Source organism: Falco naumanni, chromosome 1, assembly GCF_017639655.2.
Source record: "Falco naumanni isolate bFalNau1 chromosome 1, bFalNau1.pat, whole genome shotgun sequence".
NCBI lineage: Eukaryota > Metazoa > Chordata > Aves > Falconiformes > Falconidae > Falco > Falco naumanni.
In genome coordinates this window covers 117,471,283-117,486,325 of record NC_054054.1, presented here as the reverse complement: position 1 = coordinate 117,486,325, position 15,043 = coordinate 117,471,283, and the positions used below count along the sequence as shown (strand labels likewise).

The 15,043-nt window shown below is 47.9% G+C and overlaps 1 protein-coding gene across 1 annotated transcript in view; it reads left to right on the top strand.

The window, feature by feature from the left end:
* The window catches only part of DNAH9 (dynein axonemal heavy chain 9), a 188,722-nt gene extending 176,177 nt beyond the window's left edge, over window positions 1-12,545 (top strand). The window contains exons 68-69 of the mRNA XM_040588011.1: window positions 5,818-6,207; window positions 11,769-12,545. Coding sequence (XP_040443945.1) covers window positions 5,818-6,207; window positions 11,769-11,996 — 618 coding nt within the window. The 3' untranslated portion in view covers window positions 11,997-12,545. The remainder of the gene's footprint in view (window positions 1-5,817; window positions 6,208-11,768) is intronic.
* The last annotated feature ends 2,498 nt before the right edge of the window (window positions 12,546-15,043 follow it).

The window sequence follows — 15,043 nt, the reverse complement described above, 5'->3', positions numbered from 1 at the left end:
GTCCCTGCAGAGCTGAGTTAGAGGTTGTGCATGACCTGTGCTGCTGCCCATGCCTTGGGTACCACATAATGACCCAGGGATGCTTGGCCCTCCTGTTGGCTCTTTCTGAGGGCAGTGCTACTGTCCTGACTTGACAGCTAGTTCTCACACTCCGTTTGGGAGATAAATCATTCTTTAATTGTTCCTTCTGAGAGCATCTCCTATGGGAACTGTTGATGCATGATAATCTCTGGGACTGGGAATCTGTACTGACAGCACTCAGAGGAGGACAGTTTACATAAGAGGAACCACAGACCTCAGAGGAGAATAAATAAAACCCAGAGGAAGCAAGTCTTACTGTTTTTAACTGACTATCTGCTAAAAGAAGGCGAGTTGGAAATGTCATGCCTAATTTGAATTTTTGAATGATTCATTGTGTCTGTGTAGCGGAAAGTGATTGTTTGGTCCGAAAATAGGAGACATCCCATTAAGGGAAGAGAAATTGCAATAGACTGGTAGCCATCAGAAATAACTGGCATGTTTCATTTCAAAGCCCTTTGTTCTGGATGACTTCGGTGAGACCAGAGGCTGGGCTGAAACTCTTGCATGTTAATGTTGTACCCAGTGTAATTTTTGCAAGCAGATTTTCTATTTTGCAACTTCAGTGAAGGATAAACCTCCACAATGAGAACACCAAATTTTGTAAGGCTAGCTGGGTATTTTGCTGTATCGAGTGAAAATAACCTTAACTGAGAAAACAATTTGTGACAATAGTCTGCTCATCTTGAGGGAATGTCTGCAGGCTGATTAGGATTTCCTTCAAGGATGTCTTTAATGAAAATTGCTCCCAGCATTTTGGGGGGGAAAAATTAAAAAAAAAAAAAAAAAAAAAAAAGTAACCTGAATCATTCCTGATGCGCTTTAGTATTCAGCATCTGAAATGCAAATTTATGCATAATTGTATTTGCACAACTGTATGAGATAGCTGCTATAGATGCTTTGAACCCTCACAGGAGATTCCAATGAGTATGCTTGAGTGCGCAGGCTTTAAGAATTGCTTTTCTTAAGCCTTCCTGAGAATTACATTTGCTAATTCATTTGTTTCCTGAAAGTAAAACTAGACATGATATATGGTCATAAGGGTAATGTCTTTAAATCAATTTGACTACTTGCGCACATTTTGCAATATTTTTATCCTCTTTAAAACCTTTCCAGGAGTGCAAACCACTTCTGGCTGTTGATGTTAGAAGCCCCTGTGGCTGCCAGTGTCCCACTGTGGCCAGTACTTTGCCCCTTGAAATTTTTTTTCTTCCTGCGTGGTCTGGTCATGGTTTTAACCAGAGACTGGTCCTCTCAGTGTCCAAGCTCTCCTGAGATGGGAGATGATGACCCATGTGACATGAAGGAACTGCAATGGTACTTCAGAGTCTGCCTGCCAACAGAAGTTATTAAATAACAAAGCCGTGGCAGCTGCCCCTGGTGTGGTCAAGTAATTTTGACAGCCTTGTGAAGCTCATTACCAGCCCCTCTGATCAGACCTCCCATGATTTTTTGTTGGGTAAACTTTAACTGTGCATCAGTAAGTGGTCTTAGTGTGTTGTAGATAAAGGGAAACAGCTCAGGTGCCTAAGGGGGGATGGATGGGGCATGCACTGCCTTTCTATTTCTTTGACACCTAATGGCAAATACCAAAATGAGACATCTTTCATTTCTGTTTGACCCCCGTGCTTGGAATTACCCAGGACTTTGAAGACCTTTCACTGGGTAACCCATCATTTTGAGATTCCCTACAAATGTAAAATCATTGAGTAGAAATAATGAGATGATTTACTGGCAGAGACTTACCTGGTCCCTGCTCACAAGAAATGATAGAAGGTGACGTCTATTTTGAAAGGTGGTTATGGTTGTTCCTCATGATTTAGGACTAATTGCAAATAGTCCTGCCTCTGTTTTTTCATTCATTATTTGTTGCTTTTAACTTCAGAACTGTTAATACCAAGACCATCTTAAAACCTTTGTACACATGATTTTCTCTGTCCATCAGAAATCTATTCTCCATGGGGAAACCCAACAGGTTCAGATGCTTGCTGCCTTTAAAAGCTTACTACTTTTAAAAAGTCATCTCTGGAGCAAAGGTTTAATAATGCCTTGTACCAGTCCATCCTATTGAGAAATGACCATTGCCCAGGGGACTTCTGGATGGGAAACCACAGACTTCTGGTGGTGGTGGGGTAACTCTGAATGGGCACCCCAGGGCTGCAGTGGCTTCCAGGCACGGGGCAGTACAAAAGTGCCCTTGGCTCTGATTTGAATTGGTGCTGGGTGCTGGGGAGGCACATCCCCTCGAAGTACTGCCCTCACTTATTGCTGGACAGAATGCATTTTATTGTGGAAGTTCAGAAACTTTCACAGGAATTTAAAAAGTGAAAGGGAAAAAAGAAAAGATAAGGGTTATAAGTCAAGTGCTAAAAAGCCAAAAGGACTAAAGTGGACATTTCCAGTGCCCAGATTCAGCTGAAACCCTTCTTTCCTTTGATAAGACACAGTGTATGGGGCAGATACGCATCCAAGCCCTTTGAGCTGTCATCCAGCAGCTCCGAGTGTTGCATTTGCAACAGCGTGGTTAGCTCAGAGGGTTTCTGTTCTGATGACAAGCTGTCTCCCAAGCTCAGGAGTCTCCAGTCTCTTTGCAGCGCGCTTCCTTGGAGAAAACACTTGCTACCCCAAGGGTGCCAGCAGGCTTGCTTGCCCTAAGCCTTGATCACTCAGCACTGAGCCCGCTTCCCCTCGTTAGTGCCCGATGCAGCGTGGACCATCATCAGAAGCGCTTGTCACGGCTCTCCCTGGTCTGGGTGGGTGTCCGGCTGTGGGCTTGTAGCCTGTCAGGGTGATCTGCAGATCAGAGCTCTGCAGGACATGGTTGGCACAGGAATAAACTGCAAAGATTTGTAGCTGCTGGACTCTGACAGCCGTTGCTAAATACGTGTTGGGGTTGCTTTAAGCAGATTTCAACTTTTGCTAAAGCTTCATAGATTTTTGTGGCTCCAGTAAAAGGCACCTCTGCTGACCTCATGGCTGGAGGCACTGAAGTCCTGCGAAAGGACAGTTGGAATTTTTTAATGTGAATAGACTGACCCAATTCCCTCACCCTCATTCTCAGCAATGGCTCAACTGATTTCAGTTAATCTTTCCAAAAACACTCAGCCTGAGGCAAAGAGAAATTGTAAGTTGGATAAATTTTGGCAAAGCGATAAGGAGACAAAAGTGAGTATTTATAATTGAAACCAGTGATTAACAATAGCTGTAAGTCTCCAAACTGCTATGGTGTGCTGTGGCCCTCTAGCTCAGCATGGGGCATGCAAATATTTAAATTCTGAAGGACACTATGCACCGGTAGAAGCTGAGCGTGCATTTGCCAGCTTTTGTCTTTGCAGGCTACTTGGCTTGAGCATCCCAGAATCACAGGTTAATTGCTCTGGAGATTGTATAGTCCAGCCCCATGCTCAAAGCAGGGTCAGGTAGACCAGGTTGCCTAGGACCACGCCCTGGCGGGTTTTTAAAACTTCCACAGATGGAGACTGCACAGCTTCTCTGGATAACCTGTTCCAGTGTTCAGCCACCCTCACAGTAAAAACATTTGTACTTGTATTTCAATGGAATGTCCTGTATGTCAGGTTGTTCCCATTGCCTTTTGTCCTGTCACTGGACATCCCTGAGAAACATCTGGCTCCGTCTTCTGTACAGATATTGAAAGGACCCCTCTGAGCCATTTCTTCTTGAGGCTGAACAATCCCAGCACTGGCCCCAGCATGCCAGAGGTGACCTGACCAGTGCCGAGCAGAGTGCTGCCATTAACCTGCTGGCAATGCTCCTCCTAATGCAGCCCAGGACACTGGTGGCCGCCTTTGCCACAGGGGCACGTTGCTGACTCATGTCAGCTGCTTGCCCACCAGGACTCCCGGGTCCTTTCCTGCAACTGTTTTCCAGGGAGTTGGTCCCCAGGGTGTACTGGTGCATGGAGTTATTCCTCCTCAGGTGCAACTCTTGGCATTTCCTTCTGTGGGACTTCATGAGGTTCCTCTCAGCTCAATTCTGCAGCTTGTCCAGGTCCCTTAGAATGGCTTTGGGTATCGTTGGTGACCCTGTGGCAAAGTGTAATGGGGTAGTAGTCTGAGGGCCGGAGAAACCTCAGCAGTCTTTCTGCAGTATCCTGGATTGAAGCTCTCAGTGTGCAGTAGATGTCCCCAGACAGCAAGACAGATTGATAGGTGGAGGTCTTGTCCTCTGCAGCAGGGAGTCACCTACTACTGTCACTGACTGATCTCTCCTGTGCTGCTGCATGGCTCAGGCTCCATCAGCATGAATGCTTTGACAGAGAGAGCTCCCAATCTCTCATTCCCTACCTGGGCACTGAACCTGTTCTGTGGCTTTGCATCTGCAGGGAGGACACAAGGTTTGCTCCTGTTGCTGGAAGTCACAAGCTTGCAGCCTTCACCTTCTTCTTCACATTCACCTTCTGGGAGTCTCCCTTTCCCAGGCAGATAGGCGCAGACTCTGCCTGCCTGCCTTTGATGCTGTTTGGAGTCGAGGCTCCTCTTTTAGTTGCATGGTCTCAGGGAAGATCCAGTTGGTCTCTTTTTCATTATCTCTGATGCTAAACAGTTTGCTGGCCTGCTCCTGCAGATCCTGCAGGTCCTCCACCGGCTCACACCTACAGGCAAGGAGAGAGCCTCCCAGCCCCAGGCTCAGTGAGCGGCTCCAGGCACTGCCTGCAGTCCCAGACACGCTGAGCTGCAGGCTCCATCACCAGCTTGGTCTGAGCTGAGGCCTCTGCTGTGCCAGGGACAGCTGCTGCGGATGGTGCTGGGGGCAGTGCCCTGTGGCATGTCGCCACCGATGCTAAGCATGTGTGTGTGAGCCCGTCTGTGTGCCCTCTGTGCAACCTGCTGCACCTCCTACTGGCGTCTCTTAGCTGTCCTTTCAGCATCCAGGCATCTCTCCCTTAGATTTAATGTAATTTCAGTTGGATGCAGCAGGAATTTTCTTAAGTTTAAACTAGCAGACACTGGGGACTCTCTGCAGAACGCCAGAAGCTCAGGAGGGGTGCATGTTACTGCTGTGCAGAGCCCCTGTTTGGCCATGCAGTGATGTTCCAGCTCTTCTCCTGCCTGGGTGAAACTGATACAGGTTTCTAAAAGCTTTAAAAAAAATTAATTGCTGGATAAAGGAAAAGTCAAACCTCTCTCTCTATCTCACTTGGCTGAATCATATCTTAATCTGTTGTGTGTTTCCCTGCTGTGAAAGAAACTGTGATTACATTTGCAGGCAACATGTGAAGTCAGAAAGAAAGACTTGTTCTGCAAAGTAATAGAGGAGGAGAGGTGTGAGGGAAAGTGGAGGAGAGGAGGGGGATAGGACTGGACATAATAAACATTTGGACAGTTTTAGAGTAAGTCATCACAGACTCCAGTATCCTGCCCTGGCAGCCTGAGTAAAACCAGCTTTGCACCTCTGAAAATCTGCCCTGTAAAGATGGTCAGTACATGAGAGAAAACAGAAGCAACGCTGGGACAGCCGAGGGAAACCCACGCTCACTGTCACTGTTTTGCAACTTTTCCTCCAAGTAGTATTTTTACAGTAGGGAAGATGAGGATGCAGGAATATGCAATAGAAGGTGTTCATGAAAACCCAAAACATGAAGAAATCCCCAGTATGTGAACACCAGTGACTGTGTAGGATGCTGCGCTCTTCCACACTTCCTAGCTCAGCTTCTGCTTCCAGTCTGGCTTTGTTCAGGTTAAAGAGTTTCCAGTGCTAATTACACCCTTTCTCACTCAGGGAGAACTGACCATGACAAGTGACATGGAGAATCTGCAGAATGCCCTCTTCTTGGACATGGTGCCGGAGTCCTGGATAAAGAGGGCTTACCCTTCCACAGCCAGCCTGGGCACGTGGTTTGCTGACCTCCTCACTCGCATCAAGGAGCTGGAGGCGTGGACAGGAGACTTCTCTTTACCTGCCACATTGTGGCTTGGTGGCTTCTTCAATCCCCAGTCCATCCTGACAGCCATCATGCAGTCCGCAGCCCGAAAAAACGGGTGGCCTTTGGATAAGATGACCTTGCAGTGCGATGTGACAAAAAAGAACAGAGAAGATTTTGCCAGTCCTCCTCGGGAAGGGGCGTACGTCCACGGTTTGTTCATGGAGGGTGCGCGCTGGGATGCACAGGTGAGCTCACCAAGGCTCTCGTGTTGAGAGAGAAGCCGCAGATGTTAGGCTTTTGTGGGTCAGTACTGTGCTCTGGGGAACTTTGCAGCCCGGACAGGTGCTCATCTTGCCTTGCAGGAGTGGGGAAGATGTGAACGATGGCTGCAGGCTGGGGTGGGTATCGAGGTGGTTGGATGAATCACTCCTTGGAACTGTCTGTTCCATGGCTGTGAGGGGAGCTCAGGGTGGCCCACTTGCAGTGGTACATCTTGTTTTTACAAAGTGAATCTCAGCTTCAGTGTATGTTGACTAAACTGTGGTCAGTACTTGCGGTGTTACTACAGGCTTTAGAAAATGTGGGGTCCTCTCAGGACTGTGTTGCCCTTGCACCTTCATACGGTTGTGTTCTCAGCGCTGCCTCCAAAAGCGGCGGGGCAGGCTCTTGCAGCATCACTGCTCTGTTGCCTCTTTAGCAGCAGTGGGGAGAGAGGAGAGGACTCTGATTTCCTACGTCTTCATGTTCCCAGAGCTGAATGGATGGGATGTGCCAAATCCAGACCACTGTCGGGTGCTACAGGATGTCATCTGCATAGATAGGGTTTGTGACCAGAAATTAATCACATCCTTTAGCCATCCCCTTAGGGTGCTAAATACAGCATGCATGAAGTCTCTGTGGTCCATGTGGACTCAGGCTGATGTCTCAGCAGGGGGGCAGGCAGGGTAGGCTGGTTCTGGACAAACAGAACAGTGTGGGTGGCTCTTGCTCTTATTCTTTCCTCTGCTGGATGTGGCCCAGTACCTTTCAGTTATAGCACAGCCAGCCTCAGAGCAGCCCAGGTAGAACCATACCCACCAGCCGGGCAGCCGAAGGGGAGCAGCATGCTTGCTGTTTCCTGCCCATGTAGCTGTCGGTGCCCTTCTCGCAATGCACCTCTCAGAGCAGCATCCCGGAGGAGCAAAATTGTCCCTGTCATTCCTTCTGACGGTTGTCAGCTGTTAGCAAGGCAGTCTGCAGAGCAGGAGCCATTAGGCTGACAAATCCCCACTGGGCTTGGTCCTCCGAGGTGCCGGGCCCCTGGTACCACGGCTCCTGGGCTGTGCTGCCCCTGAGGATTAGGTGACAGTGATTCATGCAGCTCCTCTGGGCGGCCACCTCGATGCTCCTGCTGCCAGTAACCTGCGACAGTGAAGGCTGGTCAAAGTGGGTCACCCAGAACTTACTTATCTGTGTCAACTTTACTGTCTTGCAAGAAGAGGCTTCTGTTTCAGAGGCAGTTCTTTAGAGCCTTAACCTTGAGGATCCTCCCTTATCTGTTGTGGGGCTCGGTGGTAGGGTGCTGAGGAGAGAGGCCATGCTTGCCGTATCCCATCCCAGCCTGACCTTGCAATTCAGCTGGAATACCCTCCGCTTACTTTTCAGCTCCCTCTCTGCAGTAGTTTTCCATGAAGGACAGGAAACTGGGCAAAGCTTTGAACTTACCGACTGATGGCATCCAGTGCATTTTATCCCAAGTCCTTGGGAAGGTCAAAGCTCCAGGCTGTTTTTCTCTCTGGAAATTGGTCAATGTGTGCATTGGGTCTGGACAGCCACAGACAGCCAGGGACATTGGCAAAAGCTCTGTCAGAAGATTGCAGTAAAGATCTCACATGGGTATAAGGTCAGGTCTCCTGCCTCCATGGTTTTGGCTCTGCTCATAGCAGAAGTCACAGCAGCAGAGGAGAGCCCAGCCCAGCCCATCTCCCCAGCCCTGGTCCTACAGTTCTCTGCCTTGTTCTAAGCCTTCGGTGTGGCTATCTTACAAACCCCTTGAATTTTGCAAAAATTCCAGGTCTTGCACATCGAATACTCCACTAAAAACAAGTTCCAATGACCGCTGCTATGCTTTCCTTTACTATCGCTACCACCATTACTGGACAATATAATAGTCAGACGGCTGACTTCTGCCTAGGTTTTGCCCATCCATCCCCAGGTGGCAGTAGAAGTGAAGAGTGAGAAATTTTGGTGGTGCAAAGTCAGAAATCTTTTGAGAGTTACAAGGCTTATCCCCTTCGCCTCTCTCCAATAACTTGTACAGGTGATTGCATGCAGCAAAGAGGTTTGTCTTCAGAGACCATCCAGACTTTACTAAATGGCTTTTTCTGGTTACATTTTCCGTGTGATTGAAAGATACTGAGCAATTACATTTATAGAACCATTCATAATCTTTGGGTATCATGCTTCAATTTATTTCAGAAAGGAAAAGAATATTTTCATATGTTGCTGCTCACACTGAAATATCATTTCCACCTAGTGGAACTATTCATTTTACTTGTAATCCAGTGAGCACCAGTATATATTAATGGATGCAGCATTTTTAAAACAGGTGCACAGTTCTTTTGGGTTGTACACTCCTTCCAAATTAATCCTCTCCTGAGTGGCAGGTCATATTTAGAACTACTCTGGGGATCACATCCACTTTTAAAGAATATTTCACATTTAGATTGTGCCTCCAAAAAAGGAAAAGGTCCCTTTATGTTCTGCTGCTCCCATTTTTCTATTTATTTAAACATTTATGTTTGCCCTTGGGTGTCTTAAATTTATAAAACATTCATTACAAAACAGCAGGCAGCTATTAGATGAAATGAAGCCAAGCAGGTTATTTTGAGTCCAAATGATCTGTTGCTGTTGCACTGTTACAGTCAGTGGGACTCAGTGAGAGGTAGTTTGACTGGTGCCACTATGAGATATTTTCTCTTAAGCCATGGGAGATTGCTGATTGATTCCTGGCTTTCTTGCTTCCAGCAATGGAGAGCCAAAACTGATGCCAAGTGTGGGCCCTGCTCCTCACCAAGGGCAGTGAAGCCTAACAGGACAAGGGGAGAGGTGGGTTTTGCCCCACGAGGCTCTGCCAGGTGCAGACAGCACATCACCTTGTCCTTGGCTGAGATGCACAGCATGCTGAGCAGGGGCTTAACACGGAGGGCACCGTGCCCCCTTTGAGCTGCACCAGCTGTGGGTTCTGTGTACTTTTTAAAGCTAGTCCTGTGTGAAGCACCAGTCTTAAACCAGTGGAGAGGCTTTGAAGGGCACACCTGTGTGGCAAGGAACAGTCGCGTTTGTTTGGCGTTCAAAAACTTTGGGAACAGTTGCACAGCACTTGTTTTCATCTGAGATGCTCCCAGCAGTGGATGCAGATGAAAACAACATCAGTGTGTCACCCAGCCCTGACACAGCCCAGTTCTGGTGCTACAGTCCCAAACCACAGCTTGCCATGTTCTTCTGCAGAGGCACCAGGTGCCTCAGGTCTCATGCATCAGAGGTTGAAATTTTTCTCAGAGGGGTGAGCTGGGGCATCATGTGAAGCCTTTTCCTGCAGATGTCAGCTGTCAGTAATGCCCATGTATTTGTGAGCTCTGACAGCGAGAGTAGGATGTGGCTCAAGCTGAGGTCTCCAGTGATAAACTTACCATGCAACCACGGAGGGGACACTTGCAAATTGTGCTGTGAACAGGCAGTCTCTTATTTATGGTTGTTCTGAAAAATTAATAACTTGGCAAAACCTTTTCCAGCTGCATCTCAACTCTTAAACTCCTCTGATAAAAATTCCTTTTTCGATTGGCTTTACTGGACAGCACTTCATTAGGTAGTCTTCACTGCGTGCTCCGTGGATGGCTCTTTTGCTCATTCCCCACACCCAGCTGAAGCCACTCACCCCAGCAATTTTTGGACCACCTTGGAGTGATGTTCCCTGCTGCCTGCGCAGTTGGTTAGATCACCAGCTCCCCTTCTCTGCAGGCAGAGGCAACCCTACCTGAAAGACAGCCAAGCCATGCTGAAGGTCTTCAAGCCAACTGACCCTAGATCAGCTGTGGTGCGGGTGCGGCTGTGCTGCTAACACCCCAACACGCAGTGGGGTGGGAGGGGACATGGCCAGATGCTTGCGCCCATCTATGAGCATCCCTGGCTTGTGACAGCTCTTCTGTGTCTTTGGGCCCATCGATATGCGGCAGCACAATACATCTGCTCTTCAAATTGCCTGTTGAGAAGCCAGGACAAGCAGAAGTGAAGAATTCTTTAAGATCTGAGGCCTGAGCCTCGAGGCACAGAACAGTGGCGTTTTACCAGGTGTGCTGTGCCAGTAGTTAGGGAAAATCGCTTTCAGAGCACAATTAATTTCTGATGATGAGAGCGATAAAAAATGCAAATGAAAATCAGCCCAGACATAACAAAATTATATGTTCCATAGAGATATCTCAGGAAGATTTCGACTCTTGTTAGCCCAGAAATAGGTAGCATACATCTTGGAAATTTGATTTGAATAATTGTCAGCAGTAAAAGATCTGATCAAAATCGAGCCTCAGAAATGAAAGATGTGGATTTAAAATAGCACATAATAATGTTTGATAAATAGCATCTTTGCAAGGTATTATAAGAATTATGTAATGTTTGTTCAGCATGTTGGAAATATAAAATCCTAAATCAGACTTGGATTTATTATAGCTTAGTATAACAGATGGCATTAGTACAATTTAACCAAGGTGTGTTGCAAGAGGAATTATTTTTCTTCTCTGATTTGCAAAACCAAATAAACTACCAGAGAGGTTGAATCTCATCCCTCAACTCTGATCTAAGAGCATTTGAAATAATAATGATATGTGAAGCTAAGCTGCAGTGAGAGGCAGTTTCTTTAGCACTGAGAAGTTTTATTTCCATTTCTGTATTTGTTTCCATTTGGTCTCTCTAGCCTCCATTAAGAAATTTTACAGGTTTTCCTGGAAATTGATTGATGTGTAGGGGATTTTATTGCCAGAAAGAGAAAGGGAAGCTGCCAGAGAGACCCAGATTAGAGCACCAAGCCACTGATTTCATGCCCTGACAGCATACTATCCTTCTGGGTCGGGCAGCCTGCTGTGTGAGAGCATTGCTTTGGAGAGGATCATATGGACTTGTTGTTTGATGATAATATTCCCTCAGGAACAGTCGTGGATCCCCTTTGCTGAAGGGAGCACCTGTGGGAGTAGAAACAAGGCTGTGGTGCCTTTTGGGGCCACACAAAGCACTGTGTGCGTTCATTGCCCACCCAAGTGTAACCCAGGTCATGCCCAAATTTTGGTGGTGTGGCGGGACACTTACTTGGTGCCTTTTAGAGTCGTCTTAAGTGAGCGTTGTTCTCCATCCTGAACCATGTTCAGGTGTCCACGACTGGTCCTAGCACAAGCAGTGCTCCCCACAAGGTGCTTCTGGTCTGGCGAAACCCTGAGTAAGAGCTAAGTGAGGATGATGTGGTGGGACAGCCAGGAACATCGCTCCCCTGCAGAGTCCGGTCAGGTGTGTGAGGGTTTGAGCATCTGGGGAGGGCAGGCATCTGTACCCTTGGGATAAGCTACGCCTGAGGGAGGCTTCTGATAAAACAGGGCAGGTGTGTGATCCAGACCCTCCTTACCTCAAATAGACTCACCCACTCCCTTGGCCTCAGAAAAGGTGTTTGCACTTCCCCAGTAAGACCAGCTTGTATAAACATTACAGAGGATCGTGCGTTTTGGGGTACACCTGATGGATATCTTGGAAATCCAACTAAGACTTGGTCTTCTGTCCTTTGTAGGCTGGGATAATCACAGATGCCAGGCTCAAGGAACTAACGCCGGCCATGCCTGTCATTTTCATCAAAGCTATTCCTGCTGACAAACAAGATACCCGCAGTATGTACCCGTGTCCTGTATACAAAACACGCCAAAGAGGGCCAACTTATGTGTGGACTTTTAACCTTAAAACTAGAGAAAATCCTTCCAAGTGGGTGCTCGCTGGTGTGGCATTGCTGCTGCAGATCTAGGCTCACCAGCGGAGCACCTCGTTTGCAAATCCCTCACAATGTTTTTCTCAGACAATTTCAAAAGTAATATCCTGAGATTGAACCCAGGCTCCATCCCTCTGAGCACTGGGCACCCAGCCTGAAGAGAGCCTGCGAGGAGGTGAGAGAGGTGCAGGGGGGGCACGTGGTCCAGATTCTTGGCTGCTGTAAATCAATATCCTCTAATTCCTATACTGCTGCCCTGGAGCGCTGGGAGGTCCCAACCCAGAGCCAGATCTTCCACACCCAGAGAGTGCTAAGCTCATGCTGAATGTAATGTTTATTTCTCTTTGGTGATCCAAAGTAGTTTTAAAGTCAGCGGCTTTCTCCAAAATCCTTAGATAGTCCAGTGACCCGTGAGATTCTTCAGGCCTTGTTCCTTTCTATACGTGAGTGTTTCTTTGTCATATGTGTGATGTCAAAAGTTGTGAGACCATTAGTTGTTGTTGATATAAACTGTTTATTGATGGTATTCCCATAAATTTTAGAAACATTGAAAACAGTGTTAATATCCAATGTGCTTAATATGATCGGCAGTAAAAATGCACCACAAGGATTTAAAGAATAATTCATAATGATAGAAATTTACTAATAAAAATAATTATTCCTGAATTAGCCTTTAAAAATTGCCTGCAGGCCTGTATTATATGTTTGCTCCTCGTATGGAGAGTACATGCAGGGTCACATGGGACAAACGTGGACATCTGGATAGCTGCATTTGTAATTACGAATGGAGTGGGTAAGAACTGCTGGGTTTTTAGAGCAGAAAGCAGAGAGAGGGATGACTGGGGTGCACATTAGCTTAATAAGCCAGGCAGAGCATCGCTCTGAGCGGCAGAAGCGGAGCACTGGGGAGCTGGGAATCGGGAGAGGTTGGGTTGGCTGCCCGGGGAAGTGGGGCTGTGCCACGCGCTCTGTGCAGCCTGCAGCGCTTCACCGCGCAGTGCAGGACCCAGCCTCGCGCTGGTATTTGCTGTTTCTCTTCCGCATCAAGCACGCAGCATCCTTCTGCCCCTCCCCATGCAAGCAGCCGTGGGGTTTTCACCTGTGGGGTTCAGTGCCATCTCTGCACTCCCTGCAGGTATCAGCCCCTGTGTCACAGGCAGGCGGCATAGGATGGAAGGGGAAGATGACAGATGTGCGCAGGATTTGGTCTCGGTGGAATTAGCACGGATGAGCACCTCCAAACTTTCCCACCCTAACCCAATGCCAGGTTACAATCTCAGGGCCAGACTCAGGTCTCCAGCAGGGATGGTGACCCTCCTTTGGGAACACTACAAACCCTGTTACTCAGATGAATCCCCAAAGTCAATGAGCACCTCGACAAACATCACCTCACCTTGAGAGGTCCCTGCTTGCCAGGGCTGAGGGGGAAGGGGAGGATCATCAGCCAGTTCTGTTTCCACTGCCTATATGGTGGCACTGGAACTTCCAGGATCCTGTTTCCAGGCAGCTGTGGGGTTCACAGGGTGGGAGTCCACAGCCTGGAGAGACCTGCAGTTCTGCGTGAGTCACCTCGAGCTGCCCTGATACTTAGTGAGGGACTTGGTCCTCCCGCCTTGTCCTGCACTAGTTGTCAAAGAGGGGTCAGGTCTGGCTCTCATTCCATAGAATCAGAGAATCATTTCAGTTGGAAAAGACCTTTGGGATCATCAAGTCCCACCGTTAACTCAGCATTGCCAAGTCCATCACTAAACCATGTCCCTAAGCGCCACATCTACCCGTTTTTTAAACACCTGCAGAGCAACAGCCTGGGCTATTCCCTTGCCAGCTGAAGAAGAATGGGATGTTGACAACAAAATGGATCCAATTGTTTTATTATATATATATCTTCCTGCATAATTCACCAGTTCGGCAGGCAGGGTAGTGGGGAGATATTTATAGATACTAGAAATGTCATCAGGGTGTTCATTCTTCATCCTTTGAAAATCATCACAGGAAAGAGTTGGCTGCAAAATGCTACAAGAGGATGGTGAATAATTTGCTGCTTTAGGGGGAGAAAACTGACAGGCGTGAGATTTTCCAGCCATATCTGACTAAACCAGGCAATTAAATACAGCTGGCCAGGCTATTCTTTAGGGGTGCTGCATTAGTCAGAGATGAACATTTTCTGTTTGTGAGCTTTTGGAGATAGCTGCCCACTTGGCACTTCCAGTGCTCTCTTTCCTTCCCACTCTTTGCCCTTGTTTGAGTGGAAGGGACTGAGTGGTGAAGAGCCCCATCCCCATCCCCAGCACAGCCTGATGCTGAGGCTCTGGGGCTGGTGGAGCTGCAGCATTTGAATGACATCCAAGGCAGAACTGAGGTTGATGTGGAAGAGGGCAGACAGGGCTGGCAGCAGGGCAATAGGGCAGTAGGACAGTTCAAGGCAGTTTGGCAGCAGGGACCCATGTGGTTGCTCATTTTTAAGGAAAGCTGGAAACCCTGTGAAGTGACTTTTCTATCACTGGAACAAGACTCCTGAGACAAGTCTGCAGGACCAGCCCTGAGGCTGCTTTCCTGCCCTACAGACCCCTCAGCCCTAACCCCTCTCCTTCATCCCAGCTTTGCCACTCACCTCCCCAGCCATGCTGCAACCCCAACCCTTCCTCCTCTGCAAAACCCAACACTGGCCGTGAACTGAGTAAACACAAAGATTTAAAAAAGCAGGTAAGTGTTTCTGGGCCAAAGAAATGCCTCTTGCAAGCAGAGTTTTGCTCCTGCAGGCAGAGGAGCCCTGTGGTCACCAGCTCCTCGGTGTTCAAACACCACCCTCCAACCAGGGAATTGCTGCGTGGAGGACCTGAGATTTAGCTGGAAATTGGGGAAAGTGAGATGTCAGGGTTCTTTATGCAAAAAGTAGCCACTTTTCTTTAGGTTGACTTTTCTTTTAGACCAAGGTGATCTCTCTCACATTTCACCATCCCCCACTGACCAGACTGTGTCTGCTTCTGCTTGTGTCCTCCCTGAGCACCCACCAAAAAAACAAGGGTGAGACCCTCCTAACCATCTCGGGAAAAAGGTCCTCCAGCACTTTGGCAAAGTGCTGA